Below are 22,511 nucleotides of genomic sequence, written 5' to 3'. Positions count from 1 at the left end.
GCCTGAGGCTCCACGGTGCCCTTTGTCCTACTTCTCACCCAGATGTGAAAGGAGCAATCCTTGGAGGAACAGTCTGTCCGGCTGTCCTCACAGGTCCTCTTTGCTGGGACCACTTGCCCACCACGGGGGGCCAGCCCCATACATTCTAGATAAGTCTTTTGGGAAATCAAGATGTCCTTCAGCAGAAGATCCCTCCCCCTTGGCGACAAAGCTCTGGGCTTTTTTTGACCCTGGTAGCCATTGTCCCTTTCCAGCCTCCCCATGGAAAATCTTAACTGCTTATTGTTTAGCTTTGTAGGATTGTGCCCAGCCGTGGCGCTTGGCACAGCTCTCAGGGGTCATCTTGTTCCATGGTTTCTCTTGCAGATTCCCGCAGCTCGGTGCTGGGAGCTGCAGGCTGGTCTCGAACCCAGAGCTCTGGCCGAGAGGATGGGGGTAGACGGGGAAACGGTGGTCCTGAAGAACATGCTCATCGGGGTCAACCTGATCCTTCTGGGCTCCCTGCTCAAGCCTTCCGAGTGTCAGCTGGAGGTCACCACCAAGAGGGCCCAGAGACAGGCGGTGGAGGAGGAAGGAGGTGTTGCCAGTTACAACGCCTCCGGCAAAGAGCGGCCGGTGGTCTTCAACCACGTGTACAACATCAACGTGCCCCTGGACAGCCTCTGCTCCTCGGGGCTGGAGGCCTCGGCCGAGCAGGAGGTGAGTGCCGAAGACGAGGCATTGACAGAGTACACGGGCCAGACCTCAGACCACGAGAGCCAGGTCACCTTCACCCACAGGATCAACCTCCCCAAAAAGGCCTGCCAGTGCGCCGGCTCCACCCGGGTGCTGCAGGAGCTGCTGAGCCGGATCGAGATGCTGGAAAGGGAGGTGTCGGTGCTGCGGGACCAGTGCAACAGCAACTGCTGCCCGGAAAGCGCGGCCACAGGTAGGATCTGGGGGCGCACGGGTGTCCGGAGGGGAGCAGAGGCACAGGGGGGACGGCGCACCCACGGAGGGAAAACTGCCCTCGTCTGCAGCTCTCTGTTCGTATGTCCCGGTGATCTAAATGCGGTCACTCCCCGGGGGATTCGGGGCAGGGACTCTCTCCACTGCTCAGCCGGTTTGAAATACATTAACCTGATTTTGGAGGGACGTGTCAGGTAATGGTACATCGGTTCAGCGCAGCAACTTCTGTGGCGAGCACGGAATCTGATGTCTGTCTTCATTCATCTTTGGTTTTCTCAGGCTGTTGAACTGATACCTATCCATGTTAACCTCGGGACTAGAGAATGCAGGTCCTCTGTTCTCTCTGTCGCAGCCTCTCTCCCATCTGAGTCAATGATAGTCATTAAGGTCTCGGAGGACCTGTCCCCGTCTTCTCCGGCAAGATGGAGGTTTTGGCCCCCCTCCACAGACACACACGCAGGTGCAGTTGCACACACACACACACACACACACCTGCTCACACACACACTCACACACAATCACAGAGCTCACTCCACGCCCCCAAAGGCTGAGTGTCCAAGAGATTTATTTACGTCTCGCCTCACCCACTCCCGACTAGAGACACTTACAAATTTCTGACTTGACCTCTCTGGGAGAAGTCATTACATCTTCAGAGCCAGACTCCCTGAGTTCAAACCCTGGCTCTGCTACTTACTAGCTGGTGTTTAAGCAAGTTTTGGAACTAACCCGTGCCTTCCTTCCCCACCTAACAATGCTGATTACGCTAGAATGGCAGGGGTTATTTAGTATAAGATTTGGGCTCTCCTGGTGAAACCCTGTCTGCCGGTAAGCACCACGGAAGCAACAGTTATCAGCTGACGCTGAATATATAGAAATTGTGTCAGTTTCCTTTGTGCTCAGTCCTCTCATCCAGCAGGTATCGTAGACCCAGGCCATTCATTCTTTGATGAGAAGAGGGATTTTTCTTTACTGACTTGGGTTCCAGTTTTCACCTCTACAGGGTCTGATATGTCAAGGCCTTCACAGAGAAGAAGCAGGAGGCAGCAGGGATGACCTTTAACGGGGCTGGATGGCCCACGTGTCCAGAGGGTAGCAGACACATACCAAGATTAGGGGAGGCTTTCGAGTAGTGAAATATTCCACAGGTTTTCATACCTCTTTCGCCTCCCCAAAACTGAAACTGTAAATAAACAATTGTGAAGACGAGAAGAGAAAGTCCAGTTAGCTGTTCAGCCTCCCATTCTTCCTGTTCTTCAGTGAGAACTTTCAGGCTACTTTGCCTTTTCAGCGGAGCTGAGGAATATGGGGAAGTCATAGGTGTTCATGGACATGAACTCTGGGCAGCGTCTAAGTGGGCATTCTACCAGCCTCCCCTCAGGCTCCCCGGTAGACGTGGAAAAATCTACAAGCAAGAATTGTGTGAAACAATGTCAGTGTGGTGTCCCTTCAGACCATGGGACTATGTAAAGTGGCAGAATTAAAAAAGGATATAACTTACTTGTCCCCAGAGCCAAGTGCAGAGAAGCATGCCAAGCAGGTACTGGGCTTGTGTTTGCTTAATTAGTTTATTTATTTGATTCATGCTAGACAGATAAATCAACCACTGTAGAGTGTGGTAAAGGCTAGGACAGAGACATGCGTAAAATCCAAAAAGATCACAGTGAGCGGTAACTAAATGAGACTGGAGTTATGGGAAGCCTTAGAAGTTACCCTGGTGCTGAGTTGTGATAAATGAGCAGAGGTAGTTAGATGGGGGGGGTGGGGAAGAAGAGGGAGCAAGATGGGTCTGTAGCACATATGACCCTGTGTCTCAGACTCAGCACTCAGCCTATATCCCTTGGGTCTCCATCAGTCTCCACAGCCAGCCCCTGGGCGTCTTTGTCAGGGACTATCCTTGGTCTGAGGGAACCTCCTTGGCCTGCGCGAGAAGACGAGGGAAGAGCGTGAGCGTTTATACCACCCCAGGACAGCCCTTAAGCCATGATGAGGTTGACCTGCATCCGACCTGTGGCCGGAGCATCCTGAAGGATTAAACCCAGGTTATCCTCTCTAGGACTCTGCCCGTTCACACAGGCTTGGGCTGTGGCTTGGCTCCTCCCTCCCTTATCTTCCTCTCTCCCTGACCAGTTTCTCCTGGGAGCACTTTCTCGTAAGTCACCTTGAGTCACCTGAGTCCTCATCCGAGGACTACTTCTAGGAAATCCAAGCTAAGACACACTGAAGGTGAGCTCCTGGGGGATGAGGGGCCAGATCTCATTCACCCTTGCCCTCGGCATGGTGCGAGGCATGGGCAACCCAGACTGGGGGAAAATATTTATGCAACTGGTTATGTACCAAACTGGGTGAAGTTTCACTGTCAGCAACACTAATCTGACCAGAGAGTGAGAGGAGGTCTCTGCCTGCCCCCCCCCCCACAGGCACCACTTACCCGAGGTGCCACTGCTACCCTTTGACCTTCTCCTTGACCGTTGCAGGACAACTGGACTATATCCCTCACTGCAGCGGTCACGGCAACTTCAGCCTCCAGTCCTGCGGCTGCATCTGCAATGAAGGCTGGTTCGGCAAGAACTGCTCTGAACCGTACTGCCCCCTGGACTGCTCCAGCCGGGGCGTGTGTGTGGACGGTCAGTGCATCTGCGACAGCGAGTACAGCGGGGGCGACTGCTCAGAGCTCCGGTGCCCAACGGACTGCAGCTCCCGGGGGCTCTGCGTGGACGGGGAGTGTGTCTGCGAAGAGCCTTACACGGGCAAGGACTGCAGCGAGCTGAGGTGCCCCGGGGACTGTTCGGGGAAGGGGATATGCACCAATGGCACCTGTTTCTGCCAGGAGGGCTACGTGGGTGAGGACTGCAGCCAGCAGCGGTGTCTGAACGCCTGCAGCGGGCGAGGACACTGCCAGGAGGGGCTCTGCTTCTGTGAAGAGGGCTACCAGGGCCCTGACTGCTCGGCAGGTAGGAAGGGAGGTAGGAAGTGGAGCTGCATGGGGCGTTGGACAAACTCACCGGAAGCGGGAAGAGAGATGGGAGGGACGGTGTATTTCATGCAAAATAATTCCCCGTTGGGCTGTGCTCATTTGCTTTACAAGAAAGCTGGTTTCTTGAGTCAGTCACAGTTGATGAGGCAGATTTAAAGGGGGAAAGGGCAGGCATCAAGAAAGTCAAGTTTGGCTGAAAGTTGGATCTTACCCCTGCGACTGGAACGACAATGGTAATAATGGTGGCAGCATTGCACTGTTCTTGAGGCAGAAGAAAGCAGAGGGCCACACCGTGGGACTGGCCACTCTCTAACTCAGGGGGTTTCCACGAGCTCCACCTGCCCCAAAATATCCCCTCACCTGTTGCCATATTCCAGGGACACGTCCTTCCCAATGCTACTGCACAGACTCACTAGGCACTCTGGTCATGTCAGAACTTACGTATTGCCAGCGGTTATTCATTTCTGAAATGATCTAGTGTCCACGTGGAAAAAAAAAGTCTTTACAGGCAAGGAATGAAATGTAAACAGGAATAAAGTCCTAACAGCATCAAGCAACAACTCACATTCTACCAATTAGTACAGAATATTAAAAGGCTGTGACTTGCTTTGTGCCAGATGACATTGAGCGAATTGGAACCAGCCCCATCTGTAGTCTTACCTTGTGGAAGTTGATACAAAGGTGCTGTCCTGAAATGAACATCTAAATCCGGCAGTGGGAAAAATATTAATATCTCACTGGAGATAGTTCTTTTCACCTGAAAGCAGATTATTTTCATCATCTCACTTTTATTGCTCATCCTCTTCTAACTAAATCAGTGACTCTTGCTGATACATTTTGTTTTTGTAGCAGGTGAAGTGACTGATCTCGATCTTTTCCATTTACGATCGAATCCATAACAGTGGTTCCGATTGACCACTGGGAAGATTTAAAAATGAAAATCATAACAAATGTTTTTAAGCCTTCTGGTGGACTGTCCCCTGGAAGGTCAACTTCAGTAGCTTTTTGTTCTTCAACATTGCCAGGGACCCCCACCCAGATAAACAGACTAGTTGGACAAGGTTCCCTCAGTTGTGACTTCAACTTAAATTCTCTCAAAAGACCAATGGCAGTAATGAAAAAACAAAAAACAAAAAAACAAAAAAAGCAAGGCAATAACACACTACTAAGGAAAAGAATCTTTCACATTCCTTCATTTTTTCCATATTCAATTATCTCATTTAGCCCCCCAATTTTGTTTACTGAACTATCTTTCTAAAAACACAAATAGCTGTTATACCAATTGTTCCAAAGGAAGATTCAAGCAGAAGTTAAGCCTCATCACTAAGTTAAGCCTTTGTTTAAATCCCACTTTGGTAAGTAGTCGCTGGGAAGGGGAGGGTGAAACATGGCCCTAGGTTCCATCCACAGGATGAGGCTCCACGAAGCCCCATCAGAGGATGCTAAGGGTTGGCTTGAGCCATTGCCATGGATGGCTATTCTGTGGCCCACATGCTTCTCAACAGAGTAGATCTTTGCTGGGCTCTACATACCTGCCATGTTCTTGACCCTGCTTGTCTACAGAAATGGGTCAATTTGCAAACAAAATCTTAACCTGACCCTGGATCCAGACTGAACGGTAGATAAACCCACCTGGCCACTCATGGAAGACACAGCAGCTCCTGGCATAACCGCAGCTCGGTTGACTCCAAACCATGAGCACATGTTACCTCCAATACGTTACCTCTGTGCTGTTTGAAGAAGACTTCCGGAGGCCCAGATGAATTACTTCACAGGTTCCCCAAGCATGTGAGGAAGGACAGTTGCATAACCTCCACCTGTTTCTATAGCAACCCTGGAGCCACCACTCGTTGTAGGAGGTGCTGCTCTCAATGCCTGCCTTTCAAACCAAACACTACAGGTCTCTTCCAGAGAAGTATCTAGGTCATTATCTAAAGTGCTACTTTGCTTGCTCTTTGTGAAAAGGCTGTGGGAGAGGGGGCTATTTACCCACTGTTTGCCATTTCTGGCCAGATGCACACATCACAGTGTCACTGCTCCCCTTTGCCAGCAGGAGCGAGGACAGGAGAGAGAACAAGGAAGGTGAGCTCGTGGAGAGCCACAAAATATACCTCTGCACGTGTCATTCTTTTCTCTTTGGCAAGGCCATGGCAAATAGCTGCCCACTGTGTGGGCTTCATTCTGAGCCCCGCTAGACCACTAGAGCTTGGATACAATTGAATAGTGTCAACAAGGCCACTATATTTGACTCTGAGCCTTGATCTTTGCTCATAGCATGCCATGGGACAAAATCTCAACCATTCTGCCTCTGTTCTCTGGCCGTGTAAAGATAATAGAACAAAAAAATGCATGAATATGAGCACTCAAAACAGGCCGTAGAAAGAAGCTACACTGGGCTTCTCATGTTACAAATTTAAAAAGCAGCAGTCCAGAGAGACAGAAAGATTTTTCCAGAGCCAGACCGCTAATTAATGGCGGAGAAAGAATGAGAACCCTGGTCTCCTACCAACTTCTAGCACTCTTTAATCCTCTCCAGGCTGCTGACTAGAGCGGAATTGAAAAATAAAAATTTTAAGAGCCACATACATAAAGAAATAATCTTTTGATAGGAAAGCTGAACCCTGTCAAATGAGTTTTTAAGGTGTTAGAGGTGGGGTAGAGAAGCATGTTAAACTATTTGTCCACGTCTGCCCCCAGTGAAGGAGGTTAGCACAGGATCTGTCCAGTGAGCTGGCCAAAACTCCCCATGAGTCAGCAGGATTAAAGAACCACCAGAGCAGGGACTTGAAACAATCCAGATTGCTGTTCCCTGGACTTCAGTCAGACCTGCGGAGATCCATCAACGTCAGCCTCTGCCTCTGCCTGCACTGCAGCCAGCCAACCTTTGGTACCTGAAATTACTCGCTCCTTGGAGCAAGACACTTCGTGGAACTAATTCCAACTGCTCTCACCACATATGTGCACAACTGAGGCAAGATCTAAAAAGTCAACGGCATGGAATCTTTGCGGATAAGCAACTCTGATTCTTCAAGCCACAGTTCATTCCTTTTTAATTGTCTGCTCTTCCCCCAAGTTCGAAGTCAGAATCCCAAAGAAAGTAAGACCACGAACATTTTGCTTCCATCCCAGACTCATTGAATCAAGGCATATGGCTGTTCCACAGTGTTTTTTAATAGCTCAGTACCATTTCATTTTAGGAGAATTACTGACATCCCAGTACATGGCTGCCGCTAAGGCATAGAACGAATGGTGGTGGTCTTGGCTTCTTCCATTGAGCCACGGCCCCCAAGAGTACCTTCCACCACAAACAACACCATTGCTGCTTTCTCATCACAAGTGAAGGCAGTGCTTGCCACCAGGCTCAGGTCTCAAGATAAAAAACTTGCCAAGTTAAGCTGTCAAGATCAAAAATCCTTCTATACTCCCCTTTTACCTTAAAATCCCAAAATTCTCTGCTTGGATCATTATTCGTTTTATTTTCTGGGAGAATGAACCAAAAAGGAATACACTGACTCGCCCCAAGCACTCTAGGAGTTATTGATGACCTGAAATTTGGAATGGCCATTTCTGTGACTATGACAGGAGAAGTCCCACTTAGGCAATTTGGAATCAGTTGTGTTGGATCGCAAGAGGCAAGCAGTAGAGAATCCTTTTTAAAATAAGTTTCTTACCTTTAGGATAAGCACCAATCCAGAATTCATGTCCTAAAGAATAGTCTGAACTCTCCTTTACTGCAATTTACTTTAGATGGCTGTGTATAAATGAAAAAAGGCATCTGGCACAATCCGTAACCTGTCCTACAGATTGTAGGGGAAAGAATGCTAGGTATGGAAGATATGGGTTTGAGAACCAATTCTGACACAACTCTCTGAATTTTTAGCAAGTCCCTTAACCTGGGTCTCAGTTTCTCCACTTATAAAGTTGGGATCGTTATATCTACCCAATCTAGCTCATAAGGCTGCCATTAAAGGACTTCTTAACATTTCATTTAGATGGTGTGTCTGAACATGTTTTATAGACCGGGAAATCCTGGGCAAATGTAGAGTGATAATTGTTTACTGACTAAGAGGTTCTAGAACCATTATGCCTCATTCAAATCCTAGCTTCTATGTTTGCTGATTGTGGGAGCCTGTTTCCTCATCTATAAAATAGGAGTGATAATAATACCTGTCCCATAGTGTTGGTAAGAGAATGAAATGGGATAATCCGAGTAAGAATGGTTGGCATTGTGCCTAGGATACAATAAATGCTCAGTATAATCATGCAAAGCACTGACACATTCTATATATAAATCCATCTTGCCTTGGTCCAGGGGCTGGCGTGCATCACACGGGCTATCCCAAAGATCTCAGAGCCCTTCAAAGCTTTAATAATGTCAGCATTAGAAATGATATGAGCTTATAAATGATCGTTTGAAGTTTAATTATTGAAATCTCATTTACATGTATTTGGTCTTATAAATGAAAAAAAAAACCCGAATGTTTATGATTTTTTTGTTTCAGTCAGCATTCGCCATCTTCAATCAGAGAGAGCTCTGCTTTCTAGATGGTTTTATACAATGAATAGTTTGGGGAAAAAACAGTCAAAGCAAATGCCAAACACCGCAAATATATGTTCCTAATTTCCATCCCATGAGTCTGAGTTAAAGGGCTAGTTATCTCTGCCTCTGCCGAGGAGCTGGGGGCACCTGTGTGAGCACAAGAGTGCTCCCCACTCACATGATCCTGTGAATGGCAGCTGGCTCAGCCTTGTGCTTTTGTGGAGGTGAAAGAGTGAGAACATTCAGAGGAGAGGCTCAAAGCCAACGGCAACTCATAAGCTAACTACAGTCTTCACTACATGTAAATTTATGAGTTAATTACAATGATTTAAATATCGTTCCAATTTTTTTAAATTTAATCTCTGGGCAGGTCCCATGACAGGCACACCCCCCAATTGGGCTCAAAGGTTCAATTATTTAATACGCTAGTGGTGCGTCTTCACTTCCTAAGGGAACCATACATGAAAGACTATTTCAGTGAGGTTTATTCTTGGGTGATACTTTGAGTAACATTTGAGAAGTGGAACAAGAGAGAAAAAGCAAAGCCCTCAAGAATGCCTCTTTATCATCATCCCCAAGATCAAGGCTAATAAAATTAGTTTAACACAAGTTACATTTCTTTCAAATCTTAAACAGTCTCTTTTTAAAAGGGAAAATAATACGATAAAGCATTTGAAGGCCTTCATAGGTCCATGGCACCCAGAACTTACTGTTTTGGCTTCTTATATTTTGTAAGATAACCAGGCATAAGCCTTTATTCCCACTTGCCAAATCAAATATTGGTCCCCAGGGTAATCTGGTGACATATACTTATTACACTACCAGAAACGTTGGCCAGCTGTGTGCTGTTAAATATGTAACAACTAACTCTCTAAGGGAAAAAATTAAAAACCTGGCTTTGTAGAATTTGCCAGTGTCCATGGTGGAAATACTCCTTCCACGGCCAATTTCAAAACACCAACATGACATACATCACTAAACATGGGGTCGGGAACAGTTTTGCAGTAGAATGCAATTATACAGTATCTCCACCAGAGAGGGGACAACACATGTAAACCACCTCAAGGACGTAGATAAGAGTAAAACTTAGTGGAATAAGTTGAAAGGGACGAGTTTTGAGTATTTATTACCTTGTGTTTAATACAGTTCACTTAATTGTAAATTTATAAAGTTTAATCTTTAACGATGGCTCTGTGTAACAGCTGTCTTGAAAAACTCCTGAAGATCTGACATTCAACTTTCGCAAGCCAGCGAGAGCAGGCTCCAGCATACCACTCACTCAGGGCCCCGTGGAGATAGAAATACTGAGCACAGAAAAGCCAACAAAAGGGAGTTACAAATCACTCAAGGCCAGCGAGGGGAGTAGAACATACAGACAGGCATGTGGGGTGAGATGTGAGGAAGAGAGTTGAGTCCAGGATGGGGAAGGCAGTCCTCTGAGCTCATGCTATCTGTGTATTGCCTCCCGGTAGTTGCCCCTCCAGAGGACTTGCGAGTGGCTGGTATCAGCGACAGGTCCATTGAGCTGGAATGGGACGGGCCGATGGCAGTGACGGAATATGTGATCTCTTACCAGCCGACGGCCCTGGGGGGCCTCCAGCTCCAGCGGCGGGTACCTGGAGATTGGAGTGGTGTCACCATCACGGAGCTGGAGCCAGGTCTCACCTACAACATCAGCGTCTACGCTGTCATTAGCAACATCCTCAGCCTTCCCATCACTGCCAAGGTGGCCACCCGTACGTAACATTTCCCCATCCTACTTCATTTTTCTTTTCTCCTACATGAGATCATGGGCATTCATGATAGCAGTGTCTTTTCTAAATTCTTCGGGGATGCCTGCAATAATCATTGCTCTTGAGGAAAAGGGCTTCCAACGTGATCCACTTAGTAAAGGGTAAATCATTAAAAAGGCACTTCCGATTAAGAGAATTTCCAAATGCAGGCAGCTCCCATCAATTATAGAACCAAAAGGACAAAAACCAATTATTGAGTTCTGACTTGTTATAAGCTTGAGTCTGATTAGAAGTCAAAGAAAGTACGAGACTTATGCAGACTTTGAATCTAGTTAGGGATTCAAAACGAGGAGATATGAAATAGGATGTATAATAAGCAAGTGCTAAATGGTATGTTACAGATGGTAAGTGTATAGCAGAGTGGGGAAAAAAATCTTATTTAAAACCACACTGACAACACCCACTTCTCCTCAGAGAGAAGTGGCATAATTTCTTCATGGTCTTTTGTTTAGCAAAATAGAGTCCGTCTTGATTATAAAAGGTAAAGCTCCAGAGCATAGTTTAGAAAGATTCAGTGGAGAGAAAGAGAGGTGGAGACAGAGGCAGAGGCCAGCTAAACTGCTCTCCATAAGCAAGAGCTTTTCTTTTTTCTCCAGAACAGGGAGAAATTCCTATAGGTGCATATCTGTGTTTTACACGTATTTTATTTAAGCACAGAAAATTTTTAAAAGCTTGCATACCAAGTATTAACATTGGCTACATCAAAGAGGAGAAGGAGGAGGAGGAGGAGGAGGAGGAGGAGAAGAAACAAAGGCACTGTTATTTTTTTTTCTTTAGACACCTCTGATTTCTTAAATCATTTTTTCCAATACTGCTTCTTCAACTCTCAGACACCAGCTGGGTGACTTCCAATTCCATTCAATTCTGACGTCATCTACCTGGAGTTAGCATCAGATCCCACAGGTTAGGGCCTGTATCTCACAGAACTGCCCGGTCAGGTGCCAGTCACTGGTCCAAAGTTGTTCCCGGCACTTCTGATTGGCCCACAACAGTTTCCCGCAACTCTTCCTTGGGTTGGACAACTCCTTAGAAATTCACAGAACTCGGGAAAGTGCTTGACTTACCAGCACTGCTTTATTATAAAGGATACAACTCAGGAACAAGCAAATGAAGAGATGCATAGGGCAAGGGGTCGGGGGGTTGGGGGGGGGGGGCTTCCATGTGGCTTCCTGGCCACCTCGCCCTCCCAGCACCTCAGCGTGTTCTCCGACCTGGAAACTCTCCCAACCCTGATATTTAGAGATTTTTGTGGAGGTTTCATTATGTAGGCACGATTGAATTGATCACCAGCCATTGGTAATTAACTCAGTCTCCAGCGCATCTCCCTGTTCCCTGGAGGTTGGAAGATGGGTTGAAGGTTCTGATCTTTTACATCGTGACATGGCTTTTCTGGAAACCAGCTATCTAGCTATCTCACAATCATACAAAAGATATTCTTATCGCTCTGGAGATTCCAAAAGTTTTAGGAGCTGTGTGCCAAGAATCAGGGACAAAGACCAAATGCTTTTTACTACGTTGCACAGAGATTTTAGAGGTAGCAGGAAACTGGAACAAGATAGTAACCATGAAACAGAAGCCCCTGGGTTAGTAAATAGGACCTATCACCAAATAAGGGATAAGAGATCTCAGTCCATTTTATGTAGGTCCCAAAGGACAAGATGGTATTTGGATAATAAATGCCATGGAAGTTCAGAGAAAGGAGAGGTCAAAGATAAAAGAGAAGGTCTTGAAGGTTTCACGGACTTGAATCACACTCTGAAGGACAGGGACAGGCAGAGAGGAAAGAATGCAAGAAATCGTCCCATCCCCTTGCTTTGCAGGTGACAGAGATCTTGTTAGAATACTGGATTCCCCCTATGAATGCCGACTCTGTAAATATGCCTATAATTATCTCTGTTTATATTTGACCTTTTTTTTTTTTAATTCCTCTGGTGCCTGAGAACCAGTTTTAAATATCTGCAATGATTGTGCAGAGAGGCAGGTCACCATCTGCCGCTTTTCCCACCTTGCTCCGGGATGAGTCACCACAGCAAGTGGCTGGCCCGACTCCCAGGCGTCTCCTCTCCGGTCCACGTGCACACACCGTGATGAGGTTTCCATCCCCCACGGCGTTTATTATGTCAATTCAGGGCATCCCCTCAGGCAAGCTCCCAGGTGACAAGGACAAAATCATGTAAACTCACCTGACATGCCTTCGAGTGGATTCAGAATCAGACCTGCCTTTCAACCCAGAAGCACCGAGGAAGCTTCCAAACAGGAGGGATGAGAATCTATCAGTTTTCCAATGGAATATCCCACGAGAGGCAAAGCTAAAATGGGAGCAGGCTCCCTGGAGAACTGAGAAAAGTCATGCTGCCGTATTTCAGGGCTGGTAATTGGAACTCCATTAGGACAGGCATAGCTCCACCTCACGGAACCTATGCATGCCCGTGCGTGTGTGCGTGTGCGTGTGTGCGGATGGGGGTCAGATAGGGGGCGATTAAAAAAGGAATTAAAAACAAGATAAGTGAGGCAAAGGTGACTGAGGGAGCTAAGGGACAAATAATGAAGGAGAACCAGAGAAAAGAGGGAGACAGTGGAATGAGAGCCAAATTCCCAGTGTCTGCCATTGTCCTATGTGTGTGCCTCTGTTTTCCTTGTGTATGTGAAATGGAACTCTTAGACCATCCGAGACTTGGTGATGTGGGCTAAGCAGAATACACAGACTGCCCGTCAGATGACCAAGAAAAGCGTTCTAGTCTTTATTCTGAAGTTGGCTTGCTCCACATCTTTAGCCAACCGTCTCTGTACCTCTCTTCCCGGGTGTGAAATGGAGACATTTTATTGCCTCTCAGGAATCCTTAGAGCCTCCAAAGGTAGTGTTCAAATTCTCTGAGAAAGGCATCATATTAAATACCAAGGTTTGCCACATTAGTAAGGAAAGGAAAGGGTGTCTTTGGTCACCTATTATGCAATAGAAAGCATTTAAAAAGTAGTTATTAGATGATTTGTTAAGCTCACTCAGGTATTCATTCACCAATACAGAGCGGCACCAGGGCCACGACAGAGCAGGCCAGTCCTGCACGTGGGACCCACGGTGTTTGTCGTAAGATTGAGATTGCCCAGCAGACCCGTGGTGTGGAGGGATTGTACCCAGGCAAAGCCCCAGGTGATGCTCTCTGTCCCTGCCAGGGACAGCCATGACATGGTCACCCACATTGCTGTGTTCCAGATCTCTCTACCCCTCAAGGGCTACACTTCAAGACGATCACGGAGACCACTGTAGAGGTGCAATGGGAGCCCTTCTCATTCTCCTTCGATGGATGGGAGATCAGCTTCATTCCAAAGGTAACGCCCATCTGTCACACTGCTAACCAGCCTTATGTGGAGTATCCGTACCCTCAACTTGGAATCCGGGGCTTCAAGGAGAACACTGCCCAATACCTCTTTCCATGACACTGAGGATACAAAGGGACCTTTGTGGTGTCTGGGCTCACAAAAGCATGGTGGGGACTGACTAGCAAGAGTGGCCCTGAGCCTACCAGCCTGGCCTTGGAAGACAGGATGTGGGAAGCAGCCACCAGGCCCCAGCTCTCTGCTCAGCTCTAGGGTTTGGCAAGCTATGATTTTAGCGAGTCTGAAAACCAAAGCTTCAAAACTGTGGGGCTTCTCTTTAGGACACAGGGAAAGCCAGACTGAACCCGTCACATAGCTTCATTCCATGCAGAAGATGCACCAAAAGTCAGCTTGTGTGGCCTCAGTCTCTGAAGGTCAGAGGCGTAACCCCAAAACACCTTTTGTAACATATTAACTGAGAAGATTTTTCCCTTAACCAAATTATGCTATTAGTTTTTGAGTTAAAACGGTATCCTGATTCCTTCCTATTCTTTGAAGTAAGTATTTTATTTTGTTCATCTAGAACAAACTTTTCCAAATTGCCAGAGGTGCCTGCCTAGTTCTGGTTTTCCAGAATTTGTTGACCCGACTGACACCCTCCCTAACTGTAGCACTCGTGGGAGCATAATGTTCACTCAGGTGCCTTATCCCCATCTTCATCTTTCAATATCAAATAGCATTTTTTCAGTCATTCATCAGACTCAATGACAGATGACACATATTTGGCTAACAAGACAGAGATCTCACCATCATTTTACTTCAAAATTCTTCGAGGAATGGACTGCTGGAGCTACAAAAGGCCTCAAGTTCACAGAGTCACAAAGTCTGAGCCTTCATCCAGACCTGAGCTGTCAGCACAGAGCCAGACACAGGGCTTGAACCCACGAACCGGGAGATTATGACCTGAGCGAGAGTCCGATGCTTAACTGACTGAGCCACCCAGGCGCCCCTACATCTAGTTTGTTTATAGGGATTAAAACTCAGCAAACTTAAAGAACATTAGATAGCTGGTTGGTGGCAGGCTTAAAATACGAACCCAGGTCTCCACTACCTATTGCAAGGTTCTATCCACCAAGTCAGGACTTTCCTTCTAGATGGATGTAGTGTCGCAGCAAGCTAAATATATCTGAACAGGCATTCTGTACAAATACCTCCTTATATGTCTTATCTGCATTAACATGGCCACTAAAGTATGTATGGTAGGCAGCTGGGTGTATAACAGGGCAGAGAGAATCCTATCACCCTGATCTGAGGCAGGAAAAAAAAACCCAAACCTGTGCTAGGTTTGCCTGTTTAATATCTAATACGTAAAATTCTAAATAAGACCTTGGCCAGGGCATGCCAAGATCAAACACATGGCCACAGAGAATAACTGTGTGATCCGCAGGTTGCCGCCACTGGCTGAGGGAGGAGGGGTGGGGAAGGGGCGGAGGGGCATGTGTCACACTGATTTATGGGTATGGCTATAAATTACATATAGGGCACTCCAGGGGGACATAAACAAAGTCCAAAGAATAGGGAAGAAGGGAAGTGACACAAAGAGTCTTCTTGTCCCCTCCATTTCCAGGGACACACATAGAAAATGTATAATAACAGACGCCAACAGATAGGTAGATGATCCTGGACCCAACATCATCAGGTTCATCTTTCTCATTTCCTCATCCACCGACTTGTCTCTTTCCTCTCTTCTTTGTGTTACTCTTTGTTCCATGCTCTCTTTTTCTCTTCTTTGTACTTCATAGCTGGTTGTATCACTGACTCCTAACTCATCTGGGTGAAGGGAAAACAAGAGATTGACAGATTTGCATCCAGTGTAACACCATGAGAAACTCCAGATAGAGCAAAATGATAGCTCAGCTCATTCAAAAACTGAAAATGTCTCAGTGTGAAAAATGTTGTGTATACGTGAAGATGTTCACAGACACGCACACAGACACAAGTATACTCTTTTCAAGAGCCAAGGGCATGTTCATAATAATGCCAAAAAATCTGATGGATGTTAGCCGTAACCATCAAACATTGAATCTTTGGCAAGAGTAAATCGACATCACCTTATGACCAATTTGTACTGGCAAACTCAATAGACTAAGGAAAGGCCAAAGAAATGTTCTTGAAAATGGATTCTCTGTTTGCCAAATCTCATAGAGTGATAGGATTCTTACTGAGTCTACTGGGACTTTTTCCTGGCCCCAGATATTCAGCTGTCAGCATCAAGAATAGATGTGGGCCCCAGTTTTAATTCACAATTTGCCATCAATGTTTCACACTTTTCCCTCCCGGTGATTTTCTCTTCTGCTTTTTCTGCTTCTCCCTTCCTCCCACCCTCCAGAATAATGAAGGAGGGGTGATTGCACAGCTCCCCAGTGATGTAACATCCTTCAATCAGACAGGACTAAAGCCGGGGGAGGAATACATTGTCAATGTGGTGGCTCTGAAAGAGCAAGCCCGGAGCCCCCCTACCTCGGCCAGCGTCTCTACTGGTGAGTGCCTCCAAACCTTCTTCCTATGCCTATCCATTAGGTCACTCTGGAGAAAGGACTGCAGATTGCCCAAGTAGAGAGACAGAGGGTGCCAGGTTTTCTCCCAGAGCTGAAGATGATTTGGGTACCTGGAGATAGAGCTACCCTACCAGATACTTAGCTGAACATCTTCCCTACTGCCAATCCTTGCAAGCACAGAAATCTGGGAGCGTATTCTATGGGGGAAATTTTCTGTTAAGATTTCCAGTGTATTTCTTCTGATCTTAAAGAGGCCTCGTTTGCCACCCCCTAGTATCTTGAGCTTTGGAACCAGCAAGAACTAACTCACTCCTATCTATTGTGAGATCTGGAGAAAGTCATCCAACCCTTCCCAAACTTCCCATCACTTTCTAATGATGAACAACAATACCTCCTTCTTTGAGTTGATGTGAGAATTAAATCAGAAAAAGCACACAAAGTGATTAGCACTTTGTTGATGGCAGGTGAGTGTTCAATACCCAGTGTATACACACGTACTCAGAGAACACACTTAGGAGTGAGAGCAGGCGGAAACAAATCATCCGAAACCAGGAAGTGTGGGTTGGGTCACTGTTTAAGGTGATGACTTAAGTTGATTATTATTTCATCCCCACAGTTAATCTTATGCAAGATCATTGTCTCTAGATTTGATTCAGTACCTGTGCCATATTTTGCCTTCTTGTTTTCTTAGCTAACAAAGGAAGGCCAACTTTAATACTGTAAATTAACAAATATGATGCATATGCATGTGCCCTTCCCAAGAACTTCTCAAAAGTTACAAATAGCATCTGGTATCATTTTTGGTTCTCATTTTATTGATGGGGGAGCTGAGACTCGAAAGTTAAGCATTTTCCCCTTTTAGTTAACAGAAACTGAGATAGGGGAATATTGGTACAGCTTTATTTTTCATAAACCCACACTGACACCTAAGAAAGCCAGTCATGAGTTTAGGACAAAGGCCAAGTTGGCCAGAAAGAGGAACCACAACACCATGTAATGAGACCATGTTTATGGACTGGTGATTCATACTTTGCTAATTAGATCCAAACTAAATAGCATCAGGTGCTGAGGCTTATGCTCAGTCTAGAAAACATTGGTTTTAAACTATTGTGGCATTAGATTATGTTCCATTAGAGCACTGGGGCTCCATGGCAGTGGCTCAGGGCAAGGACGAAGGGGAGATTTGAGCCTCTGATCACACCCACACCCAGGCCCAACACACCCTCCAACCAAGGCAGTGCCACGTGTTTTGTATTTTGTATAGTCATTTAAGATTTTGTTATTTAAGAGAAAAGAGTATTATTTCCCCAACAAAGGCTTTAAAACTACTGTTCTACTGCAAACATGTTTTAGAAGAAACTACTCCATAGCCACAAAACCTAAAAGTACTCTGTAGAAATTTCTTCAGACGCCAGTGACTAGAGCTTTTCCACAACTCTATCCCAAAGGTGATGCTGGAACCTGACATTTCATGACATGTGCTCTTCCTCTGGGATGGAAAGTTTCAGGTCCCCCAGTCATTCCTCTGAACTGATATGAAGCAAGCATGAGTGGAAAACAAAAGCCTAGACAAAGAAGATGGTTCAGAAGAGGGCAGAGAAGAGCATTACAGCTGTAGAAAGTTCTTCCTCCACACTTGGGGAAGATAGTCTAACTCTGCCTCAGTCTTCTACTCAAACCACATTTTTGCAAAATTTGCCATATTTTTTGGCTTGGAAGCTCCCTAAGATTCAAATTCCAGATTTAAAAATCTGTGGTAACGTTAGGCACATTTTTTTTTTCAATTAAGAAAAATGTCCTAGTTAATAGCTTGGCATTGTGTACCGAGTCATGAAGAAATGGAAAGAAAAATATTTATTCCAGTTTACTTTTTGAGTAGAACATGTGTTTGTTCAGAAATTAGGACTTAATTGAAAGCAAGCTGATACCAACTTGACTGGAATCAAGACACCACTACTAAGTGGCCAACAGAAGGGCAGAATCCAAGAGTGGCTACAGAAGAGATGACTGTCTCCAAACCCTGTCTGCTGTTTTCAGGAAACGATTATTTAATTATTTCCTTCTGCTAAGGTCTGACCTACACCAACCCCCTCCTGTGAAGTTCTGAGTCCTCATAGACACTCAGACTGGCTTCTCTTCCAGGCAGGCCCTCTGGGGAATGCAAATTATAAGACCTCCTGCAGCTAGAGCCAGATTTGTGCTGCAGATCATACACTAATATGGACAATCCACTCTGATTAGGGTCTTGGAGATTTAAAGAGTTGGAGGACCAAAGCCTTACATGGTCATCGGAGTCTCTGACATCTTCTTTTCTTTTTTCTCAAGAAGCTCCAGCTCTTTGAAATGCTTCCCCTTCTTTCACATGGACACAGAGAATATTCACTCATTCCTTTTACTCAACACCCATTTCCTGAGTATCTATGTTTCAGGTTTCAGGCTTTATGCTTATACAGCAGCTAGAAGACCATTTCTCCCATTTCACTATTAAATTAAATTTAAAGGGTCCAAGTTACCTGAAACCATTAAGTTCAGCATGCTGAAAACATCTGGATGTGTTCTGTTAAATAATTATTACCCCAAATATGAAAAACAGAACTTCATTTGAACTCCAAGCCAGGTGGTACAAAATGGCCAGGTGATTTTCATTTTGGTGGATGCTAAGCCAAAAATCCTAAGCTGGTTAATAGAGAACAGGACTGGGCTAGACCCAGAAAGAGGGTGGAGTGACCAGGGAAATGTCCTGATTGAGAAGCCCAGAGTCAGACTGAGTCCATCCTGAGGGAGACGCTCCATTTTGGAGACAGTAGGAGGTGGTCCAGTGTGGACTGGTTTTAAAAAAACAGTCCTAGTCAAGACTCTCTGGGAACAAGAAAGAAAAACTTTCTTATACTATCTAAAGCAAAAAAGAATATTTACTGGAAGGACAAAGAGTATCTTCTAAAACCCTAGGACCAGAATGCATCTGGGTGTCATAAAAAAACGAGAACCAGAAAATGGAAAGTCAGATTCAGGTTACTCTCTCTGTCTCCACGCAGTCACTCATTTCTGCTTCTCTATGTATATTTGTTCCTAAAATTCTGCACCAATTCCAGCATGTGTGTGTGTGTGTGTGTGTGTGTGTGTGTGTGTTGAAGATAGAGGTCCCCACACAAAGAAATTCTCTGAGACACCAGATGGCCATCCTACAATTCAATGCAATTCTGACACTATCTACCCAGAGACAATAGCAAATTCCACAGGTCCAGGGCTCAGTTCCACAAGACTGCCTTCTACTTCAGATGCCAATTGCTTCAAGTCCAGGTTGTTACCTTTGTTTCTGACCAACTAGCTATCAATCAGGCTCCCACCACCCCCCTCCTCAGATTTGATTAATTTGCTAGAGGTGCTCACAGAACTCAGGAAATCCATTTGCTGGATTACTTGTTTACTACAGAGGATATTAAAAGACACTAATCAACACCAGATGAAGAGATACACAGGGCAAGGACCTGAAAAATTTGGGGCCCAGCATGGTGCACGTGGAACCATGTGGTTCTGGTTCCCCAACATGGAAGCTCTCTGAACCTAGTCCCTTTGGGTTTTTATGAAGGCTTCATTACACAGGCAGAAACAGTTGTGGACCAGAGGTCACATGGCTTACTACTTGGGCAGGCAGCCCCTTCCTCGCCTCATTAACATAACAAAAGACATTATCACTCTCATCACTTAGGAAATTCCAAAGGTTTTTGGAGCTTTGTGTTAGGAAGTGACAATATGCCCCCTAAATATGTGTTTATTATAAATCACCCTCTTCCTTCTCTAACCACCTCCCCACCTTTTTTGTCTCCCTCTCTAAATCATTCACACATTGATGTGTGAATATGGTAGACAATGGCCACACCAGCCCTGGCTCTCCATGGTCCCAAAGCAGCTAACCAGAGAACCTGAGTCTCTGGTTCCAATTCCAAATCCTTGAAGAACATTAATACTAATATTAATATTAATCAACTCCAGCCAGAGAAGTGTAGTCATATTATAAAAGCAAACATGGAAGCTGGGACTACTCTTTGAGAAGATAATGAGTAATTCAAGAAGGACACATTGGCCTTGCGGAACTACCATGAGGAGTTGAGAACACCATTCTCTATTGTCCTCACTAAGCTCTTTCTTTTTCTATTTCCATTCTACATTCTCTCCCTTTTCTCTACCCCACCACTAATTCAATATGAAGAGGACCCCAAGTGGGTGCTGGAACCATGGACAGTGGGCACCCTAGGAAACCAAACAGCTTTTCTAGTTCACACCACCCCACAGTGATGTTCCCCTCCACTGCTCAGTGCCAGAGGCCAGGGCTCAGGAGGGACATACGCTGCTAAATAACCTTGAGGGACTTCCCGTGTGTGAAGTGCCCTCCTAGCTCAGGAATATGCAAGAACAGATGGGAAAAAATAGCCTACAAGATACTATTCCTAAAGTGAGTTCTTTTTTTTTTTTTTCCCCAGAGAAGCAAGTTTCCCCAGAAGGCATGTTTTATGTCCACACATACAAATGTCTGTTGGGTTGTGGTATAGACTTAGCAACTGGATTGACTGAGTTCTAGGTGTGGCTGAGCAAGCATATCTTTTGGATATTCATGATACCCCCTTTGGCAACTGAGTTGGAAGTCTCAGATGTTTAGATGGGGCTGATGATTTGGTAGATCTTTCCTCAGGGCTCAAAGAAAGAGAAGGGCAGAAAAACATACCAGAAGCACAGTTCTCAGCTCTCTTTCCCATTACCTCCAGAAGGAAGCTGTGCTGGCCTCAAGCAATAGGTACCCTTCCCCTGCCCAAATGAGGAAGTGACAGCACAGAAAAGCCGTAGCCTGGTGAGAGCAAGATTCAGGGGATCTGACTTCCAATGTCACTTCCCCTGTTGCCTCTATGTGTCCTCAGGAAAACCCATTTCATCTTACTGTGTCCCATTTTCCCCATCTATAAATTGGGATAATAACACCCATCCTCTCTTTGACTGATCAAGTTAACAGAAGGAGGAAAGGAGAGAGCTGATTTCAAACACCCACTTCTCAAACTCTTGTTTCTATTTGATCCTTTTCATTCAGTCATTGATGGGCCAACACAGATCCTGGTTCGAGATGTCTCGGACACCGTGGCCTTCGTGGAGTGGACCCCACCTCGAGCCAAAGTCGACTTCATCCTCTTGAAGTATGGCTTGGTGGGCGGGGAAGGCGGGAAGACCACTTTCCGGCTCCAGCCCCCACTGAGCCAATACTCAGTGCAGGCCCTGCGGCCCGGCTCCCGCTATGAGGTGTGGGTCAGTGCCATCCGTGGGACCAACGAGAGCCAGTCCACGACCACCCAGTTCACAACAGGTAGGCTTGGGGGGGGGGGGTGCGCGCAGGGAGGGAGAGGGGGTTGACCTGGCTGGTGCCGTCATCGCGGCAAGAAGGGTACTGAGGGGGTGAGGTGACATTGCCCAGGCACCATGTTATCACAGAAACTGCAAGAAGGGAGCAAGGTGTGTGTGTGTGGGGGGGGGGGGGTCGGCGAAGTTATGTGACAGCACAGAGGGACACAGTGCACCGGTGCTCAGGAGAACTGGGTGCTTGTCCTGCCTCGGCCACCAGCCAGATCCATGACCTGATCGAAGACTCTTCTCCACAGCTCTCAGGTATCTCCTTTGTAGAATGAAAAGTCTGTCTTGAAAGGACTTACACATCCAGACCGCTGGCCCAAATGACAATTTTGTGCGAGTTTAGGAAAGGTGCCCTCCTTCGAGGTCCTTTGCTGCTATTTGCTGGCACTGTGATAACTCTATAAATTCATACTAACTACACAGCACGTTGGCACCCCACGGAGCTGTGCAAAGCCCACCTTGTGTGGACAGCAGCAGACCTTCCTCCTGAGGCTCTGGGACCCATCCTGCCGTTCACGAGCACTAGCAAGAAGGCGAATGGGAGGTCTGCTCCCACACACAGCAGACGGCAGGAGGCCCACCTGCCTCGCGGTGATGACCACCCCCCTTCCCAAGGCCATCAGGACTCTGAAAGAGCTTCACCCACAGTCTGCAAAGGCCGGACCTCACGGTGACCTGCTCCCGGACTCTCTTGGAGCCCGTCAGGCTGGCCAGCTTGGGGACAAATGGGACAGGCACCATCCGAAGATGGCCTTCCCAGCACTCTCACTGGGTCAACAGGGGCTGGGATCAGATAGCGAGTCTCCCTCTGACCCGGATTCTCAATCTTGGCATCTCTGCCCTGGAGAGGTCACACATCAAAGAATGTCTTTGCCAACTCCAAGTCATCCAGGGATCAAAGGAAACTGCTAGCATCTGTAAGATCTGAGAGCCAGCATCTCCCAGCGGGGTAAAGCAGAAGAATGGCTACTTCGAGCATTCTACCTGGG

General features: G+C 46.4%; 1 protein-coding gene across 1 annotated transcript in view; it reads left to right on the top strand.

Annotated features, from left to right (window-relative positions):
- Positions 1–429: 429 nt before the first annotated feature.
- TNR (tenascin R) overlaps positions 430–22,511 on the top strand; it is an 83,563-nt gene continuing 61,481 nt past the window's right edge. The window contains exons 1-6 of the mRNA XM_049633999.1: positions 430–928; positions 3,423–3,899; positions 9,935–10,198; positions 13,467–13,582; positions 15,960–16,110; positions 21,209–21,478. Of these exons, the coding sequence (XP_049489956.1) occupies positions 430–928; positions 3,423–3,899; positions 9,935–10,198; positions 13,467–13,582; positions 15,960–16,110; positions 21,209–21,478 (1,777 nt within the window). The remainder of the gene's footprint in view (positions 929–3,422; positions 3,900–9,934; positions 10,199–13,466; positions 13,583–15,959; positions 16,111–21,208; positions 21,479–22,511) is intronic.

The sequence above is a fragment of the Panthera uncia genome, chromosome F1 (assembly GCF_023721935.1).
Source record: "Panthera uncia isolate 11264 chromosome F1, Puncia_PCG_1.0, whole genome shotgun sequence".
NCBI lineage: Eukaryota > Metazoa > Chordata > Mammalia > Carnivora > Felidae > Panthera > Panthera uncia.
Note: the sequence above shows the minus strand (reverse complement) of the source record. Positions and strands in the feature narration are given on the sequence as shown.